At 46.8% G+C, this 25,937-nt stretch overlaps 1 protein-coding gene across 2 annotated transcripts in view; it reads right to left on the reverse strand.

Moving 5' to 3' along the window:
• The window catches only part of Map6 (microtubule associated protein 6), a 62,453-nt gene extending 52,912 nt beyond the window's left edge, over positions 1–9,541 (reverse strand). The window contains exon 1 of one of the 2 annotated variants that reach the window (XM_057755925.1): positions 7,462–9,539. In XM_057755925.1, the coding sequence (XP_057611908.1) occupies positions 7,462–8,891 (1,430 nt within the window). In that variant the 5' untranslated portion in view covers positions 8,892–9,539. Of the gene's footprint in view, positions 1–7,461 lie in introns of both variants that reach the window. The other variant, XM_057755926.1, reaches the window with a different exon arrangement.
• Positions 9,542–25,937: the final 16,396 nt, after the last annotated feature.

Consider the following 25,937-nt stretch of genomic DNA (forward strand, 5'->3'; position numbering starts at 1 on the left):
CAGGGCCGCTTCATCATCCCAGGACTTACTTAGTTCAGGCCCTGAAATAATAGACACAAGCATTTGGTGACTTAAAAACATACACATTAATGAGACCTGAAAAGAGGAACACCAAATGGAGGGAAAGACCAACATGCACAAAGTCTGTACTTTCAGTGGTCTGGAAACCTAAGGACACACAAGGCCTGACAGGTCAAGGGCCATCACGGAAGTGACAGTTCTATTTCTGCTGGGTGGTGTTCAACTGAACCAAATTTCATTCTTTGGGAAGACAAAGAAGCAAAATTAATCTCAATAAGATTAGTCTTGGCTGGGCGGTGGTGGCATACGCCTTTAATCCCAGCACTTGGGAGGCAGAGGCAGGTGGATCTCTGTGAGTTTGAAGCCAGCATGGTCTACAAGAGCGAGTTCCAAGACAGCCAGGACTCTTACATAGAGAAACCCAGTCTCAAAAAACAAACAAACAAACAAACAAACAAAGACTAACTTTGAAAAAGGAGAGAAGGCACAAATTAATATTAGGTATGAAAAAGACAAAGCTACGGGTAGAGATATTTAAAAATTTGAAAGAATGCGATTATCAAGTTTATGTCAATAAAATTCAAAATCAGAAACCAGAAAATATCAATATGAACTTCTGGAATTGGCTCAAGAAGAAATAAGAAAAAGCCTGCATTGAAGATACCTAAACTGTAGTAAAATATATTCACGAAAAAAGTAGGTCCAAAGGGTGAATAGGAGAAGCTGATCCAATACTGAAGGAATACCCCTCTTACACAACTTGTTCCAAACACTTAAAAGAGGGGAGTCTATTCAGCCAATCTTATAACCTCACCCCAATACTACATGAATCCAATACAGAAAAAATTGAAAATGTCAGACCAATTTCATTTACAAATACACATGCTAGTATATTTTAATTTAAAAACAGCAAGTCAAGCTCAGGATAATAAAATCATTTCTTTTTTCTAAGCAGGGTTTATCCCAGGACAATAAATAGGCCTTAGTATCAGGAAGAAATCTATTAACATTAAAAAGTAAAAGCAGACATCAGTTGATATCAACAGGATCAAACGACCACCCACTTGAGTGGTGAAGGAGAAGCGTCCTAGCCTGGTCTCTGAAAAACAGAGCAGACTCCATCTTCCATGATAAAATGTCAGAAGCAGTCCTGTGTCCCCCGACAGACAGCTATGATCCCAGACCACTCAAAACAACACCAGACATTCTAACGAATCCAAAACACAGCACAAACAAGACACGGACATGTTGCAAGTGTAACAACAGATTACCACTTGCTAGAAATATATAATCATCCCCTAGACAAACTAATCACCGTGTGATAAGGTTACGGAACACAAGATGAACTTAGAAAAATAAATGTGTCCGACCAATGATACGTTAGCAAATGTAGCCAATGTGCTCCTCACAAAAGGAACAATAAATAAAGGGTAGAGAAAAACAAGAGGAAATGCGAGTGCGGCATTAGCTCAGGCTGATGGAACAGAACAAGGGGTCCAGAAATGACACCCAAGTATATGGGACGCTTCCATGCTAGAGGAGAGACATCATCTGTTTTTTTTTTTTTTTTTTTTGGTTTTTCGAGACAGGGTTTCTCTGTGGCTTTGGAGCCTGTCCTGGAACTAGCTCTTGTAGACCAGGCTGGTCTCGAACTCACAGAGATTCACCTGCCTCTGCCTCCCAAGTGCTGGGATTAAAGGCGTGCGCCACCACCGCCTGGCGAGACATCATCTGTTAATGGGGAAGGCAAGCCTTATGAAGGGTATGGGACACACATGTGAGGGGAAGGGGAAAGCTTTTTTTAAAGGTTTGTTTTATTTTTATTAATGCATACATATGTGCATGTCTCTAAACATGTGCATGTCAGATCACCTGGAGCTGGATTACAGGTACTTATGAGTTGCCAAATATGGGTGCTGGGAATTCAGGTCCATTGCAAGAGCAGCAATTGCTCTGCTAAGCCATCTCTCCAGCTACACCAATCTCCAGTCCTAGGGGATTTGATTCCTAAGTCGTTCTACAAATAAATAAAAAAATCCCATGAGGTGCCACAAGGACACGTGCTCAACTATGTTCATAGCAGCACCATTTGTCATAGACAGAACCTGGAAACATCCTGAATGCCCCTTGACTGAAGACTAGATAAGGAAAATGTGGTACATTTACACAATGGAGTACTACACAGCAGCAGAAAAAATGACGTCTTGAAATTTGCAGGCAATAGATGGATCTAGAAAACATTATATTGAGTGAGGTAACTCAGAACCAGAAAGACAAATATAATATATACTCACTCAGAAGTGGTTTTTAGACAGACATAAAGAAAAAAAGCCTATAATTTATAATCCCAGAGAACCTAGACAACAAAAAGGACCCTAAGAGAGACATACATGGATCTAATCTACATGGGAAGTAGAAAAAGACAAGATCTGAGTAAACTGGGAGCATGGGAGACAGTAGAAGGAGAGGGAGAAAGAAGGGAGGGATGCAGAGAAAAATATATAGCTGAATAAGAACAATTTTAAAAAATAAAAAAATCCAATGAGGTTACTACAGACTAAACTGCAAAAAGGATAATATAAAACTTTAAAAAACTACATGTAAGATTATGTATCTATATAAGATCATATGGAGAAAAATTATGTAAGCAAAGATGCAACAGACTTGAATAAAAAACCATGCTTGCATTAGGGCAACTCATCCCCTTAAAAACAGTAGTGTTTTGCCAAAGAAAGCCTTAAGTCTAACTTAGCAACAGGAATAGATTTGGGGGCTCCAGTTTAAACTTGCCCAGTAGAATGTCTGAGGACATGGCCCAGGAATCTGGGGCTTGGGAAATTCGCTAGGCAGTTCTTCCACAGCCTGAAGTCTGAGAACCCTGACTTAGGAAGAGGCTGTTATGTTATGGACTGGATGTTCAGATGTACGGCCATACCCTGGATGAACTGCATCAGAGTTTCTGAGTGGGACACATATACATCAGCATTTAAAAAAAATGTATGTGTTCCCATGTGTGTGCATGTGGAGGTTAGAGATTGATGTCACGTGTTTTCCTTGGTCTTGCTCCACCTTATTTTTGACACAGGTCCCTCCCTGAGCCTAGAACTCCTGAATCCAGCTAGGCTGGCTGGCCGTTACGCTCCGGGCATCTGTAACTGTTTGCTCCAGGGCTGGGGTTGCAGAGACATGCTGCCCCATATGACATTTTATGTGGGTTCTGGGGATCTGGACTCAGGCTCTCTGCTTGCCCAGTGATCACTTTACTAACTGAGCCTCTCTCCAGGCCCTGCATCAGCATCTGTGCAGCAAGGTTGAGGTGCTTGCCCCAGGTGAAGGCTTGGGCAGAGAGGCCTGTGTGTCCCGCTGGCCTTTCCCGGGTGACATTGCCTTCTGGTGTAACTTGGCATGATTCAGTCTTTATTCCAGTTAAAGGAGACACAATCTCCTTCCTTGTGTAGGATTAAAGTGTACTTGTTGGTACCCCGCACCTTGGTTGGTGTATAGCAGGGTTTGGAGGTCATTTCATGCTCTAAGTTCAACCATGTGAAACTGCAGGGAATTTATCAAAATATAGGTGGGTAAACATTTCACTAAGCCCCCCAAATCCCGTACGATCAGCAAATCCAGGCACAGAATTAGGCACACGAACACGACAAAGCAAAGCCCTTCTCTTTGAGTCCTCACGGGCTGGGAGCTGGGGGCAAGCACATTCAAGTGAGCTAAGACAGAAGAGTTCATAGAATACATTCTGAGTCAAAAGGAAGGAATCCTTCTGAAAGGCAGGACCGAGGAAGGTGCTGAAGAGTCAGTATCTAAGGCTGTCTTGAGGCATTGCTATGACTTGGGAAGTAGAAAATTAGGGACGTGTGTAGTTGGTGCATAGGGAGAAAGTCAAGTCAGATGGGCCTTCTCCAACCCTCATGCAGGGCTGGAAGGCAGGCACCGAAGGCTCTTTTTACTTCTGAGTTCCTGTTATTGCATTCATTTTTCAAGTGTTTTGCCTCTGTTTTATTAATTCCACCTCCCAGAGCCTCCGTGGATTTCATCTAGGAAGGGTTTGTCATTAGCATTTCTACAGGGAGCACCTGCTACCCCATCCATTCCTATTAGCTGACAGCCAGGGCAATGGGGCTGACTAGGAGAGGGATCTTAATCCCCTGCTTATGACTGACTTATTTCCTAATCGAGGATGCTGGGTCGAATGTCACAAATGGCGTCCCAATAAAAATCCACCTTTAAGACACGGTTCTCAGTTTTATAGTTTCATCTATGTAAAAGGCATATGTTAAAATTTTATCAATTGCATGATTATGAATAATGACAAAGATACCTCAGACACCACTTGAGTGCGAAAATCCCAGGCTGGTGTGATGGGTTATGACTCAGCTGGGCTGCTGAACAGGAAGGACAACGTCTCAAAACCAGAGAATTCCAGGGTAGCAGATGTTACTTACTGACTGTTACTTAGCATATATACGATTCTGCACATCAAATGTCCATTACAGACCAGTAGAGAAGATGATGGATCCTATGTCCTTTTCTCTTTACTAAGCAAACTGCTCGCCCTGCTGTCAAGTGATGGATGTCGCTTGTAAAGCCCAGGAGAGGAACCAGCTGCCATGGCGTAAACACACTGTGATTTATGGGGAACGGCAGAAGAAAAGGTTCTAGAAATCAAACTGTCATTGACGTGGAGCCTAATTCGGTTTCTATGGTGACATTAGGCCCCTCTACACTAGACGTGGAACACACATAAATTAAGGAACTATCCAGAATCATAGCAAGAAAAAGAATGCCAGACAATAGGCAAGGTAAAAAAAAAAAAAAAAAAAAAAAATCAACGTTCCAAATAGGCTCATACATCCCAAACATTTTTTCTCTACAGCATATATATGTTAATTTATAGAATACATTACTTCTTTACAGCTGCTTTCACCAAAGTCCATTCCTCTAAAATTGATTAATATTTCTTCTGGAATAACAACAACAGTCACAAAGTAAATTCCACAACTAATTTGTCATAAATTCAAACTGTTCATTAAAGAAATGTCTTTTAGCAAGACTCATTTTCTTCATGTTTCAAAATACAGCAAAAGGGCATCGATGGCCACAAAGTCATATGTATGCATTTTACAGAGCCATACGTACGTATATATTTTACAGAAAGAGTGATTTTGCTAGACTTCCGGTAGTTGGTAAAAGCCGTCATTCTCACTGGCATCAACAGTGTCCCCTACTCTGTCTGACCATCCAGTATTTGTGTAATTGGAAAGATGAAGCAGGGCGTGCCTACTACAGGTGAGGTTCTGCTGTGAGGAAGACTGCTCTATGGAACAAAGGCGCAGACCAACATGGGTAGTGAGGTGTATCTGAGAGCCAAGCTCATTTTTGACTGTCTGACACAGGGTCCACAAACAGAACAACTCCAGCCAGTTCAACCTAAACTGAACGGGATCACCCGAGGCAGTGTGGGAACCTTGAGTTGGCATGATCTCTAGGAAGGTCAGAAGGAGGAAGATCCTGGCGGGTGGTGGGTAAGGTTCCACCCGCCAGGCAGGGCAGAATGGAAACAGGAAGATGAAAGGGGCTGGAATCCGATGTCAGGCTACCCACAGGCTTCTCAGATAATGAGCCAGGACTTGTGAGCGAGAAAACCATGGCAGAACCAGAAAGGCATGTCTTTCTTTGTGAGCTTCTTTAACGCCCCAGCTTGTTTGTTCCCCTCTCTCCTTTGATCATCCATTTCTAGTATAAACATTTTTGTGAAAACCCCACTTCCCTGTGGCTGTCCAAGAAAAAGGAGCTTCTCCCTTGCTTGAACCAGAGCTTTGAAAGGAAGTTATGTACCCATTCTGGGAGACCAGTATGGTTGTGATACCAGTTAACCCAGAGAGAGATAGCTAGGGGGCGGGGGGACAGAACTCGCAAAGACATGGAATTCTGAAGCAGGGGTTTGACTTTTGCCTTAACAAGAGAGTTTCTAGACCTCCCAGTCTTCTGATGTGTGAAGAGGTGCTTGCCATGTCCACTGAAGAAGACCATCGTTCTGACCTGAGGCCACATACAGTGTTGGCGGAAGACACTATCTCAACAGACCTTCCCCACACCTGCAGGGGAAAGGCACCTAGCTGAATGTGGCTGATGAAGGGCCCCAAGAAGAGCCATGCCTGGACGCCACTAGCTCACTCACTTGCCACCTGCTTCCCCAGAACCCCAAGTTTGGCGTTAGATGTTCAAATCAATCAGGATCTACCAGCTAAGTGATGTTGGTTGAAACACAAAGGAAGGATTGAAAGCTAAACATTCAGAAAAAGACACTGGATGGATGGAGGGTGAGAAGGTAGGTTGGAAGGCTGAGTCTGCCCCACATAATTCTAGAAATGTGTGTGTGTGTGTGTGTGTGTGTGTGTGTGTGTGTAAATGTAAAACGGGGAACATTTCCATCCTTGAACACATTCATTTACAAGGAATGTGTATGTGCCAGAGAGGACAAGAAACACATCTACTGAACACAGGAAAAAAGCTGCCTCCATATGTAAGAGGGCTGGAGATCTAGGAATCAGAAACCAAAAAGGCATCGTGTAGGAGATTATAATGGAAACAAAAAACACCACTGTGTCCCAGGCATGGTCAGTCCTCATGAGTCACTTCTTTCCATCCTCCCAATGGCCAGCACAATATTTGGCATATAGTCAACACTCAAAACTGTACAGAAAATGTCCTAGTGTGGACAGTACTGAGATAACTATTATTGATTACATCTTACAGATAAGATCTTGAGGTCCAGGAAGGTTAAGAAGCTAGCCCGACGTGTCAAAGCTCCTAAAGACGCCAGAGGGAAATGCCTTCAAAGTACCAGTAGTTGAGGAGAGTCATTTGTAAGGATCGTGTGGGGAAATCTCCAAAAGGGTGTGGTGCTTGAGTGTCAGCCAGGAACCGGGAGAGGGAGTGAATAAGAGGCCAAGAGAAAAAAATGGACTAGGAAGGAGAAAGGATTGCTTGGGAAGAACTGGGAAGTGAATGGCTGACACTGGAGCCAACTGGGGCGCGCGGGGGGTGTGGGGGTGTGGGGGGAAAGCAGGATCCAGGCTCAGGTAGCAGGTGAATTGGGTGGGGCAGGAGGAAAGGGCACTTCAGCTGGGAGGAAACTGACAAGGTCTCTGTGGAGCAGGTGGGGTGCTGAACTAGGTAGCAGGGAGGGCAGTGTGGTCTTGGGGTGGCACAAAAAAATGAGCTGGGAAGACCAGGGTGGAAAATGTTAAGGACCAGCCTACAGGGTGGGGCAGGGAAGTCTGAGTAGTGAGCGTTCTGGAATGTCGTGGCTAGGGAGAGGGCGTGGTCTGAATGCAAGACTTTCAGTGGGGGGAAGTGAACCCTAGGTAGTCCTAGAGAGGGGGGGGGGATGAGGGTGACCAGCATCACCTGCTGCCCCTGTCTCACCTGTAGGAGCTGCTCACTGTACTCGTCACCTCCTCCCGGATTTGCCTATTCAGGGCATCTGCCACGGCGCGCCCTTTGCCACTTTCGGGCCCTGCGGCTTGGGCATGGGCAGCGGGTGTCTGCTCGTGCCCCTCAGAGCGACGCACCATCCAGGCCGGTCCCGCCTTCCTCCTGGTGTCGCGCTCGTCTGCACCAGAGGCCTTTCCAGCAGCAGGGCCGCCCTCCTGGGTCAGGGACTGGGCCGGTGGCAGAGGTGACTCATCGTGCCCTTCGGTGCGAGTCACCATCCACGCGGGCCCGGCCCTCCTGCGTGTGTCACGGGGGTCTGCACCAGAGGCCTTTCCAGCTGCAGGGCCGCCCTCCTGGGTCAGGGACTGGGCCGGGGGCAGAGGCGACTCATCGTGTCCTTCGGTGCGAGTCACCATCCAGGCCGGTCCCGCCTTCCTGCGTGTGTCACGCTGGTCTGCACCAGAGGCCTTTCCAGCTGCAGGGCCGCCCTCCTGGGTCAGGGACTGGGCCGGGGGCAGAGGCGACTCCTCATGCCCTTCGGTGCGAGTCACCATCCACGCGGGCCCGGCCCTCCTGCGTGTATCGCGGGGGTCTGCACCAGAGGCCTTTCCAGCTGCAGGGCCGCCCTCCTGGGTCAGGGACTGGGCCGGGGGCAGAGGCGACTCCTCATGCCCTTCGTTGCGAGTCACCATCCACGCGGGCCCAGCCTTTCTGCGTGTGTCGCGCTGGTCTACACCGGACGCCTTTCCCGCCGCCGGCACCCCGGCTCCTCCAGCGCCTTCCGGGTCCCGGGCTTCGGCAGAGGTCTGCATGGCCCCGCGCTCTTGACTCTGCGGCCGACGCTTGGGTACCCCAAGAATAGACTGGGAAGGTTGCGATGTCGAAGGGATCTGCACCGGCTTGGGGATCCAGGGGTGGTCCCCGCGGCGGGGCAGTGGCCAGGCGCGAAAGTCCTTCTGGTACTGGGTCTCGCGCTCGAAGGGCGCGTCGGAGGGCTGGTACTCGCTGCGCGGCCGGCAGCTGGGTTCTGGCCGCTGCACCTTCCAAGCGCGGTAGTCCTGTCGCATCACCGAGTCCGCGGGGCCTGAGCCGGAAGTGGAGCCAGAGGCCGCGCCCAGACCCAGCCCGCTGCGGCCGGGGGCGGTTGCAGTCTCGCGGTCGCCACTGGGCCCCGGCGCTGGCCCTGTTGCCCGGGCAACTACATCCGACTCGCCCTGGGCCGGCTGCGTCTCTATGGCGACAGCGCGCGAGGGGGGCGCTATCGCTGACTGCAGCGGCGCTAGCGGCTGCGGCGGGGCTCCTGGATGCTCGGTGGCCTCCGAGTACTTGGTGAAAACCAACGGCACTGCAATGTCCGCCTTGTCCAGCTGGTTCCAGAAGCGGGCAATGCAGCAGGCCCTTGTGATGCACGGCCACGCCATGATGATGCTAGGTGCAAAACCGGTCGTCTCTCTCTTTTAGTTGTCCTAAATCAAACCTCCAGTCTCCCTTTAACCCCAACCCAGACCCGCCAATGTGGTTCCCACTGCTCCCTCCCCTTAGCAGCCGTTTGTCTCTTCCTCCTCCCTCAAAGAGCACCCAGGGACGAGGTACAGCTGAAATAAAGTCTGCAAAGTCCCTCGATTACCGGCTGCAAACGCCTTCGGCAGAGAACCTGCTGTAGCCGGCGACAGATGGGAGCGAGGCTCGGCGTTCCAGAATCCAGGCCTAGGGCGTCTGGGCGCGCCCTCCCTGCGTCTACGGTGTCGTGGAGACCCCGGCCGAGTGAGGAGATGCTTGGCAGGGAGGCTGTGGGCTTAAGCCATGGCGCAGAGAAAGGACTGGGCAGGATCCGCAAACAAGCTCATGTCTCCTTTATGTCTGGTTCAAGTGGGCCGCCTAGTAGGGCTAGGCAGCGGTCACCTCCAACCCAGACAGAGCAGAGAGCCCAGCTGCCTCTGCCGTCTCGATACCCCTGGTGATGCCGCAACCGCCGCCGCCGCTGTCTCTGCTGCAGAGAGGCGGCCCCACCCTTTTCTGCAAGGGGTGGGGGGTGATCAAGAAAAGATGCTGAGAGTGTGCGCGCTGCAGAAAAAAATCACCTGCTGTCGTCAGCGCGCGCTGCTGAGAGGTTGCCCTCTCCCTGTCCCCTCCTCCCTTCTCTCCAGCAGCTCCTCCCTCCTCTGTTCCTAGGCAACGACAGAATTGGGTCCTTGGTAGGTTCCAGTCCCAAGCTCCTGAGGACTTGCTGTCCTTGGGTTGCTGACTTCTCATCCTGGATCCGAGTCTCCTCTTTGGTAAAAATAGGCCCGACCACTGAAAGAGTGAGAATATTAAATTAAAAAGTATAAGAACCCCTCCTCCCAATGAAATGTCTGTCAGAATAGATGCTTTTGCTCATTTTTAATTTTTTTTATTTTACTTTTAATTATGTGCTTGTGTCTGTGGGTATGGGGGCCTATTGAGGTCAGAGGGCCAGAGGAGTTCAGTTCCCCTGGGTCTAGAGTTACTCTTAAGAACGTCCATCCCAGCCTGTGCGGGTGCTGGGATCCAACTCGGGTCCTCTGGAGCATCACAGTTTTTAACCACACAGCTATTTCTGCAGTCCCTGAGCAGATACTTTTTAAAAGGAAGCTGCTGTTAGTAGCCAGTCACCAGGCAGTACTTACACTCAGTGCTGCTGGATCCTGACCTACACCACGCCCATCTATACACAGGGCTTCCCCAGGTGTATGAGATCCGGAGATGCGGACCTAGTGGTGTTCTGGCTGCTCCTTCTCTAAGCATCTAAGCAATCCTCAGGAAACTGTGCTCTCTACCCTCTCAGAGAAAGACTCATTTTTCTTCAGCCCAGAGACTACATGGGGGGCAGAGGATGAGGAAGGAAGATTCTGGAATGGGGCCTGAGGAGGGGGCGGTGGGGTGGCAGAGAGTTCCCCAGGAAAGAGCAAGACCTTCCCTAAAGGGATTCTCTGTTGTGTTCCTGCCTTACTTTGTGTTTTGGAGCGGATCAGACATGGGGGTCTAACGGACCTGGTTTGGCTCTGATATTCTCTTTGTGGCTTGGGTTATCTCTGGTTGCAGCCCCCTGGAGAGGAAGGGAGGAGGTAATAGGTGCCTCAGGTTTCATGAGAGGAGCTAGCGCTCCCAGCAGAAGCCTGTGAGCAGTCCAACCAGCTATTCAGGGATTCACATCCTGGCTTCGGGACTTCTGGCTGCAAGGCCAGAAACAAATCCTGGCAACCTTTTGACCCTAATGTTGTCTCAGAACGAGGGTATCTACTCTGAACTTGCGAAGTTATTGTGAAAACTAAAATGACACCGTTCACTGAAGATAATTAGCGGCAGCCTCTGGCATATGACAGCGGCTCTTTCAGCGGCCACTGTTAATATTCAAAAGGCCCGTCCTGGAGTCCCGCAGGCAGAGTCTCGCAGATAAGCGACTCCGAAGCCTGCTCCTGGAGACCCTTTGCCTTGCTTCCTCATTTAAAAAAAAATCATTTTCTAGCCGGGTTAGTGGTGGCGCACGCCTTAAATCCCAGCACTCAGGAGGCAGAAGCAGGCAGATCTCTGTGAGTTCGAGGCAAGCCTGGTCTACAAGAACTCCAAAACAACAGAAAAACCCTGTCTCAAAAACAAAAAAAATCTAAAAATTTCTGCGATTTCTTTACTTTTTATTTTATTTATTTATTTATTTATTATTTTTTGGTTTGGCCTCAAACCAAAAATCCTCCTGCCTTGTTTCTTTACTTTTAATTAAGTTAATTTGTGTATGTATGTGATATGTACGTACACGTCCAGGAGAGGACACTGGCTGTCCTACTCTGTCAACCTCTACCTTTTTCTCTTGAGACAAGGCTTCTCACTGAACTGGAGCTAGGCTGACCGACCAGCAAACCCCTGCAGTTCTCCTGGCTCCGCCCCTCACAGTGCGCGGGGGGGGGGGGGGGGGGGGGGGGTTCAGGTGCTCACTGGGCCACACCCTGATTTTACTTCGCTGCACAGGATTTGAAGTCAAGTCCTCACGCTTGCACAGCAAAGGAACTGCACTAGGAGGTCAGAATTCCGGGAGGAAAGAGCACATTGTGGTAAGGTGAATGTGCCTTCTTACTAGTGGTCCCTTCATCAGGCCGCTAACCTGTCCTACTGGATTAGCCCTTAAGGAGGAGACAAGATCACATCAAGATTCCATCCTTCATGATACAGATAAGGTTGAACAGTAAGCAGTGTTTCAGATTAGCTCTGACTCAGGAATAAGCCCTAAGAACCCTTCCTATATTTCCATGGCTTGGTATCTCATTTTTTTTTCTGGACTAAGTAATATTTCTCTATATGGACATATATATCATAGTTTATTGATCCATTCACCTAATGAATGGCATGCTGATTGCTTCAATGTTTGTAGAATTATTTTTTAAAAAAAAAAAGCTGCTAAAACAGTGTGTATGTTTTTCTATTGACAAAAGCTTTGAAAGCCTTTGGGTGGTTACCAAGGAGCGGGATTGTGAGCACATGGCCCAAGGATGGTTAGTTTTGTAACAAAGCAAACTGTCTTTCACTGTAGTTGTATCAGTGTTGAGTTCTCAGTATTAACCAATGAGAGCTCCTGTCTCTCCACTCCTTCCTGGTATTCCGGCTGTCTGTATTTTGGTTTCATTGTTGCTTTAATTTTCAAGTCTCTGCAACATACTATATTGAGCATTTTTCTCTTATTCCATTTTGCCCAGGTACAGCTTATCTGGTGAGGGATCTGTTCAAGAGGTTGTGCTCCAACTCCACACACATGCTTTGGCACATTCATGCACACACATGCACACTCAAAATAAATAAATACATGTAAAAGTCTAATAATTGGTAGTGTTCATTCTAGAACTGAGCACTGGTTTCATAGAAGAAATGTGTAGATATAATTCTGCCCACGACAGATTAAAGGGAAAGAGCATATGTCTACTCAAGAGCATGATCATATTTGACACCCAATAATCAGTTCTTAAAATATCCTGGAGGGTAGACCTTCCCTGATAAATCAAAGACGCCTACCTGGCTTCAAGAAATACTGGGCTCTTTCCTTCTTCCACTACCAACTAGGGGACCATGAGGCACAATTACAAGTTTTCAGTGATGGAGCAATGTAGGCCTTGGAGGACTCACAGGACTTCTGAGGAAGTTGCCGTGAGATCAGACATAGGGATAAAAGAAAGCAGGATAACGGTATCTTTGAATTCTGAAATCCAAATAAAAGAATGATAGCATTTTAGTATCATAAAACATTTATTTGGTGTCCTAAAATCTAAAAGCAATGAAATGACAGCATTCCAGAATCATAGAATAAATGAATATTAGAATATTAGGTCATATATTAGAAGCTAGAAACCACAGACTCATACACACGTGTACATAAATACACACACATGCACACACACTCTTCTTCTCTGGCTGCTGCTATAGGTTTTCATAGACTGAACGTATGTGTCCACCAAACACATATATTGCTAAAGCCCTAACACTAAGGGACTAGCATTGGGGGAATTTAGATGAGGTCATGAGGTTGGACACCCTCTCCTTCAGATAAATGCCCTTATAAGAAGAGGAAGAGTCTGGAGTTCCATGTTTGCAACATCTGTAAAGCAGGAAATGGGCCCTCACCAGACACCACTTCTATCAACGCTTTGATCTTGTGTTTCCCAGGCCCTGGAGCTGTGGGAAATGAACACATGTTGTTTCTGCTCCGGGTCTATGGTGTTCTGATACAACCCCAAACAGGCTAAGATACACAGTAAACATATCTTCTTTTAACTGAACGAGACCACATGAGAACATTTTGAAGACATATTTTCTCAGATTTCTAAGCATTCTGTCATTCTTTATCATGTCCAAATATTACACTTAGCAAGATCGTGACTCTTCTGTTACTCGTGATATTTTAATCTGTTAATTTTAATGATTGATGTCTTTTCCCTAGCACACTTATCACAAGTGTTTGTCCAATGGTCATTTTTCTGACTCTGTTATTCCTTCCACATTTACTGGCTGGAGTCTTTCCTTATAACACTACTCATGAATATTTTTCTTGTGGGTTTATTTTATTTAATTTTGTTTTTAGTTTTTTGAGACAGGGTTTCTCTGTAGCTTTGGAGTCTGTCCTGGAACTAGCTCTTGTAGACCAGGCTGGCCTCGAACTCACAGAGATCCGCCTGCCTCTGCCTCCCAAGTGCTGGGATTAAAGGCGTGCACCACCACTACCCAGCTCCCCTTTCTCATTTTTGTACCTTCCATGTCTTTCACTTAGCCAATCACCCTTACTATATCTCTAGAATTATTTTTCTGAAATTTTTCCCCCAGTTTTTCAAGACAGGGTTTCTCTGTCTTGGAACTTACTCTGTGGACTGGCCTTGGACTCAAAGTTCCACCTGCCCCTGTCTCCCAAGTGCTAGGATTAAAAGGCATGTGCCATCATCACCTGGCTTATTTCCTGGATTTAATAAGAATGTTCCAGTAACTCCCCATTAAGCATGATGGTGAATTTTGACATAAAATATTTAGAAACTATCCATCAACTTCTTTTTGACTCAGAAATCCTTGTAAAAAACTCACAGAGAGATGATGAAGTTGTAAAAATGCTTTTCCAGTCTCTTTATAGATAACCGTATCTTTCCCACTTTGATTCGTCAACAAATTTAATTAAATCACAGTCAATCCTATTCAGCCATGCTTGCTGTTTTGATAGAACACCAGTTTGGTGGTGATGTACTTTTAAATGTGCTTCAAAATAGCCCTACTAAATCGTTAGGGATTATTATATTAATATTCATGAGTGAGCTTGACCTGTCATTTTCCTTTTGCTGGACTTTTCGGCAGGGTCGCTGTCAGGTGCGGCTTTCCAAGAAGTGTGGCAAGGCCTTCCTCCCAAGCTCTTTGAAGGGCAAATGGGATTCTAGCTGCACCTTTCCTGTTGACCAGATATAACCACCTGTGACTCCCCTGCACCCTCGTGAACCGTCACAGGGATTATGTCATCCCCTGTTGAGGACCCATACTCAGCATCCTACAGCCCCTGGAACAACATCTACATTCCCAACTGTGGCTATCAATACTGTACATGAGCTTGCTGGGGTCAGTGAGCATCCTGTTCTCACCCAGTTCCCCGTTGTTGCCTGTGCTCCAGCTGCCTTGTTGCCTGTCTGTTGCTGAAACACACATTGGAAAGAGCCTAGTGTGAGATCCTTGGTCCTTTTCTGTCACTCTGCTTCCTTAATATGTAGCCCCTTCTACTGTAGAATCACCCTACTCACTTAGAAAACCTAGTTGTTAGATGGCGCATGCCTTTAACCTCAGCACTCAGAAAGCAGAAGCAGGTGGTTCTCTGTGAGTTTGAGTCCAGCCTGGTCTACAGAGTGAGTTCCAGGACAGCCTTACTGTTACACAGAGAAACCCTGTCTTGAAAAACAAAACAAAACACAAACAAAAAAAATCAAACCAAAACAAAAACCTGTTTGTGTATAACGCCCCCCTCTACCACAGCTGCTAAACTGTCTGAGTTCCCTGGGATCTTGCTGACTTTATTTATTCTGTTTCCATCTTACAATTATATTTATCAGAAGGCAGATAGAAAAAGAAAAGTTCACCAAATGAATCAATCAGGGGATCAGTAAAAACAACACTCTGGAAGAAAACTGGTATCACTGTCAGAAAAAGATAGAAAAGCATTAGCTAGGACAGATGTCCCATCTGAACGAGTTTAACCACAGCAAAGACGAGATATCCTGGTAGAACTTTGGAGACAGGATGAAGATGGCTGGCCACACAGACGGGAAAATTACGCTTATACTTTGATCGACGCGAGTCTTCACCCACCTGCTCTAGTGAGTGTGGGGGTAATAGTGATGAGATGGGATGGTGATGGGGATTAAAGAGATGGGATAGTGGTGGAGATGATGGTAGCATGGCTAGGAATGGTAGCGTTGGTAATAATTTTGGTGGTAGTGATGGTGATAATGGTGATGGTGGTAATGATGGTACTAATGGTAATGGTGGTGGTGGCTATGGAGATGGTGGTATCTTAGTTAGGATTCTATTGCTGTGAAGAGACACAGTGACCATGGCAACTCTTATAAAGGAAAACATTTAATTGACTTAGCTGTAAATCAGTCAGAAGTTTAATCCAGTATCATCCTGGCGAGAAGCACGGTGGCGTGCAGGCAGACATGGTGCTGGAGAAGAAGCTGAGAGCTCTACATCTTGATCCATAGACAGTAGGAAGAGACTGTATACCATAGTGGTATATTATTTGTGTTTTAATAAATAAAGCCTGTCACAGGCAAAACAGTCACAGCTATACAGGCCAGGCAGTGGTGGCACACACCTCTATTCCCAGGACTCAGGAGACAGAGGCAGAGGGATTCCTGTGAGTTCAAGGCTACCCTGGGCTACACAAAATCAGTCCATAATCAGATCCAGGTGGTGGTGGTGGTTCACACCTTTAATCCCAGTGTTTAGGAGTCACACACCTTTAATCCCAGCACTAGGGAGGTGGAGACAGGAGCAATATGGCTGGGTGGAGAGAGGAATATATGGAGAAGAGACAGGAACTCACTAGAGTATGGAATCTGAGGGTTCATGGAGACAGGATCTCACCCTTTTGGTCTAAAGATCTGGTAGAGGTAAAAGGTCTCGCTAGTGATTGGCTGCTCTGCTTTTCTGATCTTCAGGTTGAATCTCAATATCTGTCTCTAGGTTTCTATTATTTGTGCTGCAGTACACCACGTTGGGTGTATTTTGAGCATATGAGACCTCAAAGCCCACCCCACAGTGACACACTTCCTTCAGCAAGGCCACGGCTACTCCAACAAGGCCACACTTCTTAACAGTGCTACTCCCTATGCAAGCATTCAAATACATGAGTCTCTGGGGCCATACCTACTCAAACCACCTCAGGTCTCAATGATGATGGTGCTGGTGGGTGGTGGTAAAGATGATAGTAGAGTGGTTTTGGTGTTGGTAAAGATGATAGTAGTAGTGTTTTTGGTGTTGGTGGCAGTGATGATGATGGCAGGGGTAGGGATGCTAGTGACAGTCATAATTTTGGTGATAGTGGTGATGAGGGTATTAGTGATGTTGATGGTGGTGGTGATGGTGGTAGTGATGGTAGTGGTGGTGGTGATGGTGATGGTGGTGGTGGTGGTGATGGTGGTGGTGGTGGTGATGGTGGTAGTGATGGTAGTGGTGGTGGTGATGTTGATGCTGATGATGGTGGTGATGAAGATGGTGGTGGTGGTGATGGGGGTACTGGTGATGCTGATGATGGTGGTGATGGTGGTAGTGATGGTGGTGATGGTGGTAGTGATGGTAGTGGTCGTGGTGATGTTGATGCTGCTGATGGTGGTGATGAAGATGGTGGTGGTGGTGATGGGGGTACTGGTGATGCTGCTGATGGTGGTGATGGAAATGATGGTAATGATAGTGGTGGTGATGGTGGTGACATTGATAAGAAGGATGGTAACTGGACCAGTCTTTGGAGATCCTGCTCCCTGCTTGTCAAGCAAGAAAATATTGCCCATCGTTATGTGAGTAGCATATAAAAATTGATGGACAGAGGCCAGGCCAAGTTTGGCTGCCATATTTGCAGGATGACCGCAGTTTGAACAGAAACTGGACACCAGCCATTCCCTTCCTTTAAGGAAGATACAGCAGTGCCAGTTCATCGGACTGGTTTGCTGACACAGACCGCTTCACGATGGGTGTTCAAATTAAGTATTTTTTTTCTATTTTAGAACATAAGCTTTCTCTTTGGGCTTAAATAGTTAGGTTGAGTACAAGGGCCAAGGGAAGGTGAATTCCATTTAGTCAGTTTGCATTTGGTGAGTATAAGAGAGTGAGGTCTTGAACTCAGCCCAGAGGACACATACATTTAGCCTTCTGCGCCTCTGCAGAAAGACAGGGGACATGAGGGATAGTGAAGGAAGAGCAGAGGCTGTTGGGAATGGAGGAACACCTCGGCCAGGAGGCTAAGTGAGGCCCCAGCATCCATCAGCAGTGAAGAAAACAGGCTTCCCGTCTTTCTCACATAGGATCAGACACCCGGATGTCCTCATGCCAAGAACCAGGCAAGTGGGAAAGGAAGCTGGCCAGACTACAATCCTTGGTGACTGAGCAGACTGTGGACTAAAAATAGGCGGAGGACAGGAAGCCATCGCATGCCATACGAGCCCATGCCTTCTGACTCCACCGATGCCACTCACCACACCCCACAGTTCTGTGAGCTTGGGACACTGAAAATGAGACCAGAGTGTGCAAGAGCTTGTGCATCTGGCCTGCTCCATGTAGCTTGGGGCCCTGAGGAGCCAGACTTGAAGAAAACTGGAACCGCGCCAGCATCACAGAGCCGTGAAGAGGAGATGCCAGAGTAGTGTGAGAAAGCAACAGGCACGCAGGCTGGAGAAGTTGAGAAGGGACCACTCCCCAGCACCTTTCGGCACTGCAGGATTGACTTTGATGACTAAGAAAATGAGGCGCTAGGACACCTCCAGCTCTGTTATGACAAAGAAGCCCTAACAAACTTCAAAGGCCAGGACTCTTGGAAGAGACTCAGACACTTCAACTGCTTTATAGCTTCAGATTTAGCATTGCAAGAATTTACACAGAGAGTAGCCGCTCATGCCTTTAATCCCAGCACTCAGAAGACAGAGGCAGGCAGATAGATTTCTGTGTATTTGAGGCTAGCCTGGTCTACATAGAGTTCCAGGGCAGCTAGAACTACTACATAGAGAGACCCCGTCTTACAATAACAACAACAACAACAACAACTTAAATTATTTAAGCTTTTGGAAGAGCGTATTGGTTCTAAAATGTGATCAGCATCCAAATAAACACACATTTGGAGTAGGGAGCTGGCTCAGTCAGGAAGTGCTTACCATGCCAGCAGCGGGACCTGAGTTTGGATGGTCGCATAAAAAGCCAGGCACAGCAGTCATCCCAGCAATGGGGAGAGGAGGACACAGGCTAACCAAAATCCACAAAAACAAGCTACTCAACAATGATCTCTGGTCTCCACATGTGTGTGCACACATATGCACACATACAGACTTGTAAACACATACAATAAACACTCATGTCCCCAAATAAAAATTAAATGTCTAAATAAATGTCTACAAGAGCATTTTCTTAAAATAAGATTTGTTTATGGGGCTGGAGAATTAATTAGCAGTTAAGAGCAATGACTGCTCTTCCAAAGGATCTGGGTTCAATTCCCATCACCCACATGGCAGCTCACACCTGTCTGTAACTTCAATTCCAGAGGATCCAACATCCTCACACAAGCATACAGGTAGGCAAGGCATCAATGCACATAAAATAAAAATAAATATTATACATTTTATTTTATGTATATGTGTGTGCCTGCATGTATGTATGTATGTATGTGTACCATGTGAGTGTCTAGTGCCCTCAGGGGCCAGAAGGGAGCACTGGACCATGGAATTGGAGTCACAGACAGCTGTGAGCCACCACGTGGGTGCTGGAAACTGAACCTAAGTCCTTTGTAAGACAGCAAGTACTGTGAATATTTAAGCATCTCTCTGGCCTCAACAAGTGTAATTTTATGCCGACTAATCAAGAGGAACTCAGGTCAGCTTCAACTCAATGACTATACAAGCAAGTTCAAGTTTCAAAAACAGAATGAGTAATGTATTCTTCCCCAAACTGGAGATAATAAAAATCCCTTTAAAACGTTTACTGGGGTAAATAGGACTTAATGCAGGAGACATTTATAATACTCATTAAGATGAAAGTGGACCTCATGTCCCAGAAGGACCAGCAGAGCAAGGTCCCTTACGGTCACGGCATAGCGGGAAACAGAACTGAGTGTCACAGTTGAAAAGGTGAGGTCACGCTGGGGCCGTAATATCCATCAGTAGTTGTAGCCTCATGAGAAACACTGATGAGGTTCAAAGCTAAGGGGGCTCCATGGGCTGCACACATGAACAAATTCTGTGAGCAAGAGAGCAGCACAGTTAGAAACGGGTCCCAGAAATGCCAGCTCTGTGGAGGAGGGGACAGATGGGACGTGAAGGCCAGAGGAGTAAGGACGAAGCCAGGAAAGAAGTGGTCAGCTGATGATGTTATGGATTGGGGAGACTGAAGCGGGAAGTTAGATTTGAGAACTGTATCTCTGGTAGAAATAACTGGACTTTCTAAAGGACTAAAAGTGTGTTTGAGAGGAGGCTGTGGGGATGCCTAGGTGAGCAAAATGTCCACTGTACAGGCATGATCAACTGATCAGATCCCTAGCACTCCCACACAAAGCCGGGCACAGCAGCGTACTCCTGCAATTCCAGGGCTGGCGGGGCAGAGACAACCTCTGGTCTCCATGCTGGTGCACACATGTGCATGCACATGTGCGTGTGTACAAACACACACGCACCCCTAAAAAGAGCAGAATGTGAGATTAGGAAGGAGAAAGAGTTGGGGCCACCCAGAGTCAGGGAGCACAGAGACAGAAAATGTCACTTGGGGCATTGAAGGCCTCCTGGAGGGGTTATAGGGTATCTGGAGAAACCTACCCAAGTCTCACAGTGACCTTTTGATATCAGAAGATGAGCCTAAAATTCAGGGCACAGAGGAAGGCCTCATGAGGTCCAGCTGAGAAGAGATTTTTTCCTCTGGAGGCCTACAGGTAAGTTCCTCATGCCATTGGATACATAACTCACTTACCCCACCTACGAAACTTCTGAAGATGCTCATGGCCTGTTGGTGTGGTGAGTGCACAAGTGTTATACAGTAAATGTACAGCTGGCAGATCTGTCAGACTAATCCACAGGACGTGAGCGCACACACACACACACACACACACGGAGCAATCTGTTCTCGAAGAGTTACGGGGACGCCTGTCCTTTGGATAAGTCACTGTCCATTCTGCAAAAATTTTATGAAATCATGACATTTCTCCCTTCTGTAGTATCTGAGCAGTGTATCAACCTGACTTCTCCTGTAAGGACAACCGGATACCTTCCCCACACAGTGAAGCCCTGGTGTGAAAGTACTTACTCAGTTAAACCTTTGTTCTCACAGCCAAAACCTACACCCTCACAATTTACGAACAGTATTCATTGATAAGAAAGAAGCCCCACACAGCAGACTCAGGAAGGTGCCATCTACTGGTCTTCTGCTCTGACTTAACAGTCTACCAATATTCTGTATTTTCTCTTCACCCTGGTTTCCGTTAACATAAGATCATAGCCCAAGGAATTAACTGTTTATACAGGGGCAAGGCCTGAGCCGCTAAAACTAGCTTCAGAGAGAAATACACCATTACCAGGGCAGAAAGAACTGCATTCAGTCCTGAGACCCAACACTGTAGCTGTCACGGTAGGGCCCCCTGGTTAGATTCTAACCGTTAGGCCAGCGATGTTGGAAAGAGCAAGGCTGAACAGCGCTGAGAGACTTCTCAAAGCTCCTCCCATGCCGTGCTCCCCGACTTTAAACTTAGAGCCATATGAACAGCTTCGTCCACTATGGTGCAGACTCTGCTGCACAGCCCGGCCGGCTGCATTGATTGTGCAGCCTGAGGAAACAGAACTTCAGAAGTGGAGGTACTTTCTTCAGCTCTCAGGAAGGTTGAAGTCGGGGAGAGAGAGCCTCAGTTTGGCATCTCCTCATTTAGTGAGCACAACTCCCAGTGGGAGGTGAGCAGAGGTCCCTGGGTTAGAGATTCCTGCTGGCTGCCTCAGAGGAGTTCACCTTTGTAGGGGAGTGTGAGTGTTACAGCCCCGCAGCTGCAAAGATATCCTGACTTATCTGGAAGCCAGGCCACCCTTGGGGTAGAGCAGCAATAGGAGAGCTCAGCCCTGGAGGGAATGTGTCCTGACTTTCCAGGAAACCAGGCTACCTGAAGTTGGGGTGTGGTGAGGGATGGTCTCCCTGAAGGATGTAGCAATCCTCATCTCCTGGAGAGCTGCTACAGCTGAGCTCTTCTCTGTTCCTCTAAGGGAACGACCGAGTTGAGCTATCTGCTTCTTCTCCTGCTGGCCCAAGATGTTACTTCTTTTGCTAACGCTCTGCTAAAGGGGAAGCCCCTGCATAAATGTAGCAATCTCCTTTGGCTCCCGCCAAAACTTAACTACTTTTTCTGCTTAGCCTTGCTCAACCCCTCTAAGGGGGTGCCCCAACAAGGTTCTTCTGTTCTCTTCAGTCTTGCTCAGCTTCCCCCACCACAAGGGACGCCCCAGTCAGGTTCTTCTATTCTATGCTGGTGAATGAGTCACCCAAGACTCTTCTGAGAGATTTATTTGGGAAGGAGGAGGCCAGGAGAGTGGCTGCCTCTGCCAGCGGGGTAAAGAGCAGCCCCCTGCTGAACAAGCAGAGAAGCTTATATAGGGTTTCTTAGGGGCAGGGTTTTCCCAAGGGAGAGGAGGGATTGGTTAGTTTTCCCTGCTCGGGGATTGATTAGTTTTGTTGTTCAGGGGCAGAGATGGCTCTGATTTCAGGGCCAAACTGTGTTTCTTTCACTGGCCTTTTTAGCCTTTTGACTCTAATCTTAGGGCCAGGGCATATTTCTTTCACTGGCTCTGCTTCTAGGGACAAAGTGTGTTTCTTTGGCACTGATTTCAGAGTAAGGGCATGTTTCTTTGGTCCTGGGTTCAAAGATAAAGATGTTTCTTTCCCTGACTTATTGACCATGCTGGTTTGAAATTCCTTATAATGTCCAATAAAGAACATGGTCTCGCTGGGTGGTGGTGCTGCACACCTTTAATCCCAGCACTTGGCAGGCAGAGGCAGGAGGATCTGTGAGTTTGAGGCCAGCCTGGTCTACAAGTTCCAGGTCAGGATCTAAAGCTATAGAGAAATATCAGAACAAAGGTACCTCTGTGAAGAAAAGAGAAAATGCCAGGGCCTAGTGGGTTCAAGATGGTCTCATTAGAACAAACAAAAGGCAAAGAAAGGAATCACTATTGTGCTAAGACAAAGTGATTTACACCTTTGAGTTTGCTTCTCTCCCTGAAGATTAGGCAACAACTCATCCTCATAGTACCTGACCCTCAGCGGGCAGAAGCTCAGAACCCTCCATCCTGCCAGAAGAGCAGACAGCTCTTCTCCAGGCAAAGATATCAACGAGGAACCATTTAACTGGCATCCAACCCCAACTCTAGCCCTGGCTCCTGCTTCTGAGCCTGCAGATTCTCATAATGACCACCAGAGGGAGGAGCTCTCACGGTCAAAGGCTGACTCCCTTCTTCCAATTTCTCCTCTACCCGCCCTCTCCTTCTGAGCTCCAGGATTTTATGGTTATTTTAGGGGCGGGGAGCGGTGCTGCTCTAGTCAAGCAATGGAAAGTGTGATAAAGGACGAAGGAAATGCTGGATTTTAATGAGTAATAATGACTCAAACGGAACCTTCTTTCTGCTTTACAAGTCAGTCTGGCAGGCAGGCGGTGGTGGTGGCACACACCTTTAATCCCAGCACTGCAGGTTGATCTTTGTGAGTTCAGGCCCAGCCTGGGCTACATACCAAGTTCCCTGTTGCCGGGGAGGAAATGATATGATTAAAACGCATTTAGCAACACCTGTTCCCTAGTCATGATTAAAACTCTGCCTCTCAAGTGCTGGATTAAGAGCCCCACACCAACATGCCCTGCAAAACTTAATTTTTATTGGAAAACAGAAGTGTTAGGAATATTTCTTAACCTAGCTCTCTGACGACGCAAAAATTCCCAATCAAGCCAAATCAAAACAAGCCGAATTAAGAAATATCCAGGTAATGGGAGATCTGCACTCTCGGGTGGCCCCGAGGGGGAAACGGGAAGCCACAGAAAAGCGACCCCTGGGGAGGAAGAAAGGGGGACCACATGTTTTTCTTTTGGGGGATCACTTAAGTACTCTGCTGGGATTTGAAGTCCAGACCAGGCCTGGGACTGGAGCCTAGGCTCCCAACCTAACAAGAAGTAGGAGATTTCTCACATCTGACCAAACAGTTTCTGTCTGATGAAAGATGATCTATATGAATACATGGAAACTTTATGTATTTGTTCATCAAATAATATTTTAAAAGACAGCCCAAAATGGAGAGATTTCCAGTCTGTATCACCATAAGTGCATTTCAAAAACTCTATAGGGGTCAGGTGGTGGTGGTGCACGCTTTTAATCCCAGCACTCGGGAGACAAAGGCAGGCGGATCTCTGGGAGTTCGAGACCAGCCTGGTCTACAAGAGCTAGTTCCAGGACAGGCTCCAAAGCTACAGAGAAACCCTGTCTCAAAAAAGTCTATAGGGATTTAGGAGGACGGCTCAGTTGGTCACATACTTGCTGTGCAAAGATCCCCAACACCCACACTAGAAACCAAACAGAGTGCACCTGTGACCCCAGAACACACCTGTGAGCAGAGGCAGGCGGCCTGCGCCTTGCTGTCTGTCTGGGCTAGCTGGATCAGTGAACTCTACGCTTATCTCAAAAACTAAGACGGGCAGCAGTTGACTTCCGTAAGTATAAGCACACACGTGGGCCCACACACACATGTGAAAACACACGCTGGCACACGCAAGAGCACACCTGCAACCCTACTACTCTGGGAGCTGAGGTAAGAGGACTACCAGGAGTTAAGGCCAGCCTGGGCTACTTAGTGAGCTCTTGGCTAGCCAGGGCTCCGTAACAAAACCCTGTCAAACAAACAACAGTGTCTTTAAATTCTTGAAAGTTCTGAAACACTGTAAAGAAATGGAGAAAATTAGGAGCAAGCTTTTCACAGAAGAGGAATATTCAACTTCAGTGATGTGGAAATGCAGAATAAGAGCATTTTAAACCTCAAAAAGAAACCAAAACCAAAACCAAACCTGATTCGTCACAGCCAGTGCCAGGAGGGTGAGAAATTCAGTATCTAACCATTTTGGAAAACAGTTTGACCCCAGTTCCCAACTTTATCCACAGCCTCTTAGATTCAGCAGCAGATCTGGACATTTTGAGACTGTGGAAAAGGGACGGAAAAGTGAGGACTGAAGCCATCACGAACTGGGAGTCAACTTCTGTAGGAGAAGATAGCTGGGCAGAAAATAGGACATTTAATGTTTGGGACATTTCTAACAACAAATGACTGGAACAAGAAATCCCCAGAAAATGATACCCAAATGGCCAGAAAGCATACTGCAGCATGCTAAACCTTATCAGTTGTTAGGGAAATGCTACTACAAGCTCAGAGAACATTTATCAACGTGGTTGCAGTACACTGGAGACGTAGCACAGTGGTACAGTGCTTACCTAGCATAGGCAAGGTCCTGAGTTCAATCCCAGCACTATAAAAAAATAATAAAAGAGTCACAGCATTGAGAAAGACCAAACCAGTAGCAACCTGAAAATTCATATCACGCTTGTCGGAAAACCATATAATTTTGTACCGTGATCCACCAACTGCATTCCCAGACATGTGGCACGCAGAGGTGAACAAGAAAGTGCACTTCAGGATGTACAAGGTGCCGGCAAGATGACTCAGCAGCTGGAGGAGCTCGTTGCTGAGTCTGAACCTGAATTTAACCCCAGCACCCGTGCAAAGGTGGAAGAGAACTCATCGTGTAAAGATGAGTTGCCCTCTGACTGCCACACATGTGCTGTAGCGTGCATGTACCACCACCAACACACACACACAAAATAAATAATAATGTCATGGAATTTCTAAAAATATGCATAAGTAACACAACCCACAGTAGGCAGAAACATATTGACAGGAAACTAGATAAACCAAAATGGTCACACCATGAAATACTCTACAGTCAAGAAGTACCCTACCAATATACAACGTGGATAACTCAAATATACAGTTTTGAACCAAGTAATCCAATCTCCAGAAAGTATACACTGTATAATTCCTCTTTTGTAAAGTCCAAAACCAAGACAAGGTTGGGATGGGTACTGTACCTTGTGCTTGGGAAGTAGAGGCAGGAATATTAGAGTCACCATTAGCTATGGGTTTAAGATCACCTGGGCTCATGAGATACTGAAAAAAAAAAAGAGAGAGACAAGTTAGCCATTGGTGGAGGTGCACAACTTTAATGCCACCATTCAAGAGGCAGAGGCAGGAGGATCTCTGAGTTCAAGCCCAGCCTGACCTATAAAGTAAACTCCAAGAAAGCCAGGGCTGTTACACAGATAAACTTTGTTCTGGAAAACAAAAACAAAAAACTCCCAAAACAAAACAACAACAACAAAAAGGCCAAAAATTAAATTTAGGAACAGCGATGTTGGGGTTCAAGCACTGGGATGGGAAGTAGACACAGGGTCCTACTTCCAACCAAGAGCCTATCAGCAATTAATGCCCAGTTACAAAGGAAATATGAAGCTTTTCCAGGAGAGTTTCACTGGACTTGTTTATCATGCTTCAGGGCAGTCCCCATGCTGAGGAATGGATGACCAGCACAAAATGAACTCAGTGGTGTTTTTGTAGACTTTTGTTTCATATTGTTTTGACAATGTTTTTATTGGTCTTTGCTTGTTTACTTTGGTTTCAAAAAT

The sequence above is a fragment of the Chionomys nivalis genome, chromosome 23 (genome assembly GCF_950005125.1).
Source record: "Chionomys nivalis chromosome 23, mChiNiv1.1, whole genome shotgun sequence".
Taxonomy (NCBI): domain Eukaryota; kingdom Metazoa; phylum Chordata; class Mammalia; order Rodentia; family Cricetidae; genus Chionomys; species Chionomys nivalis.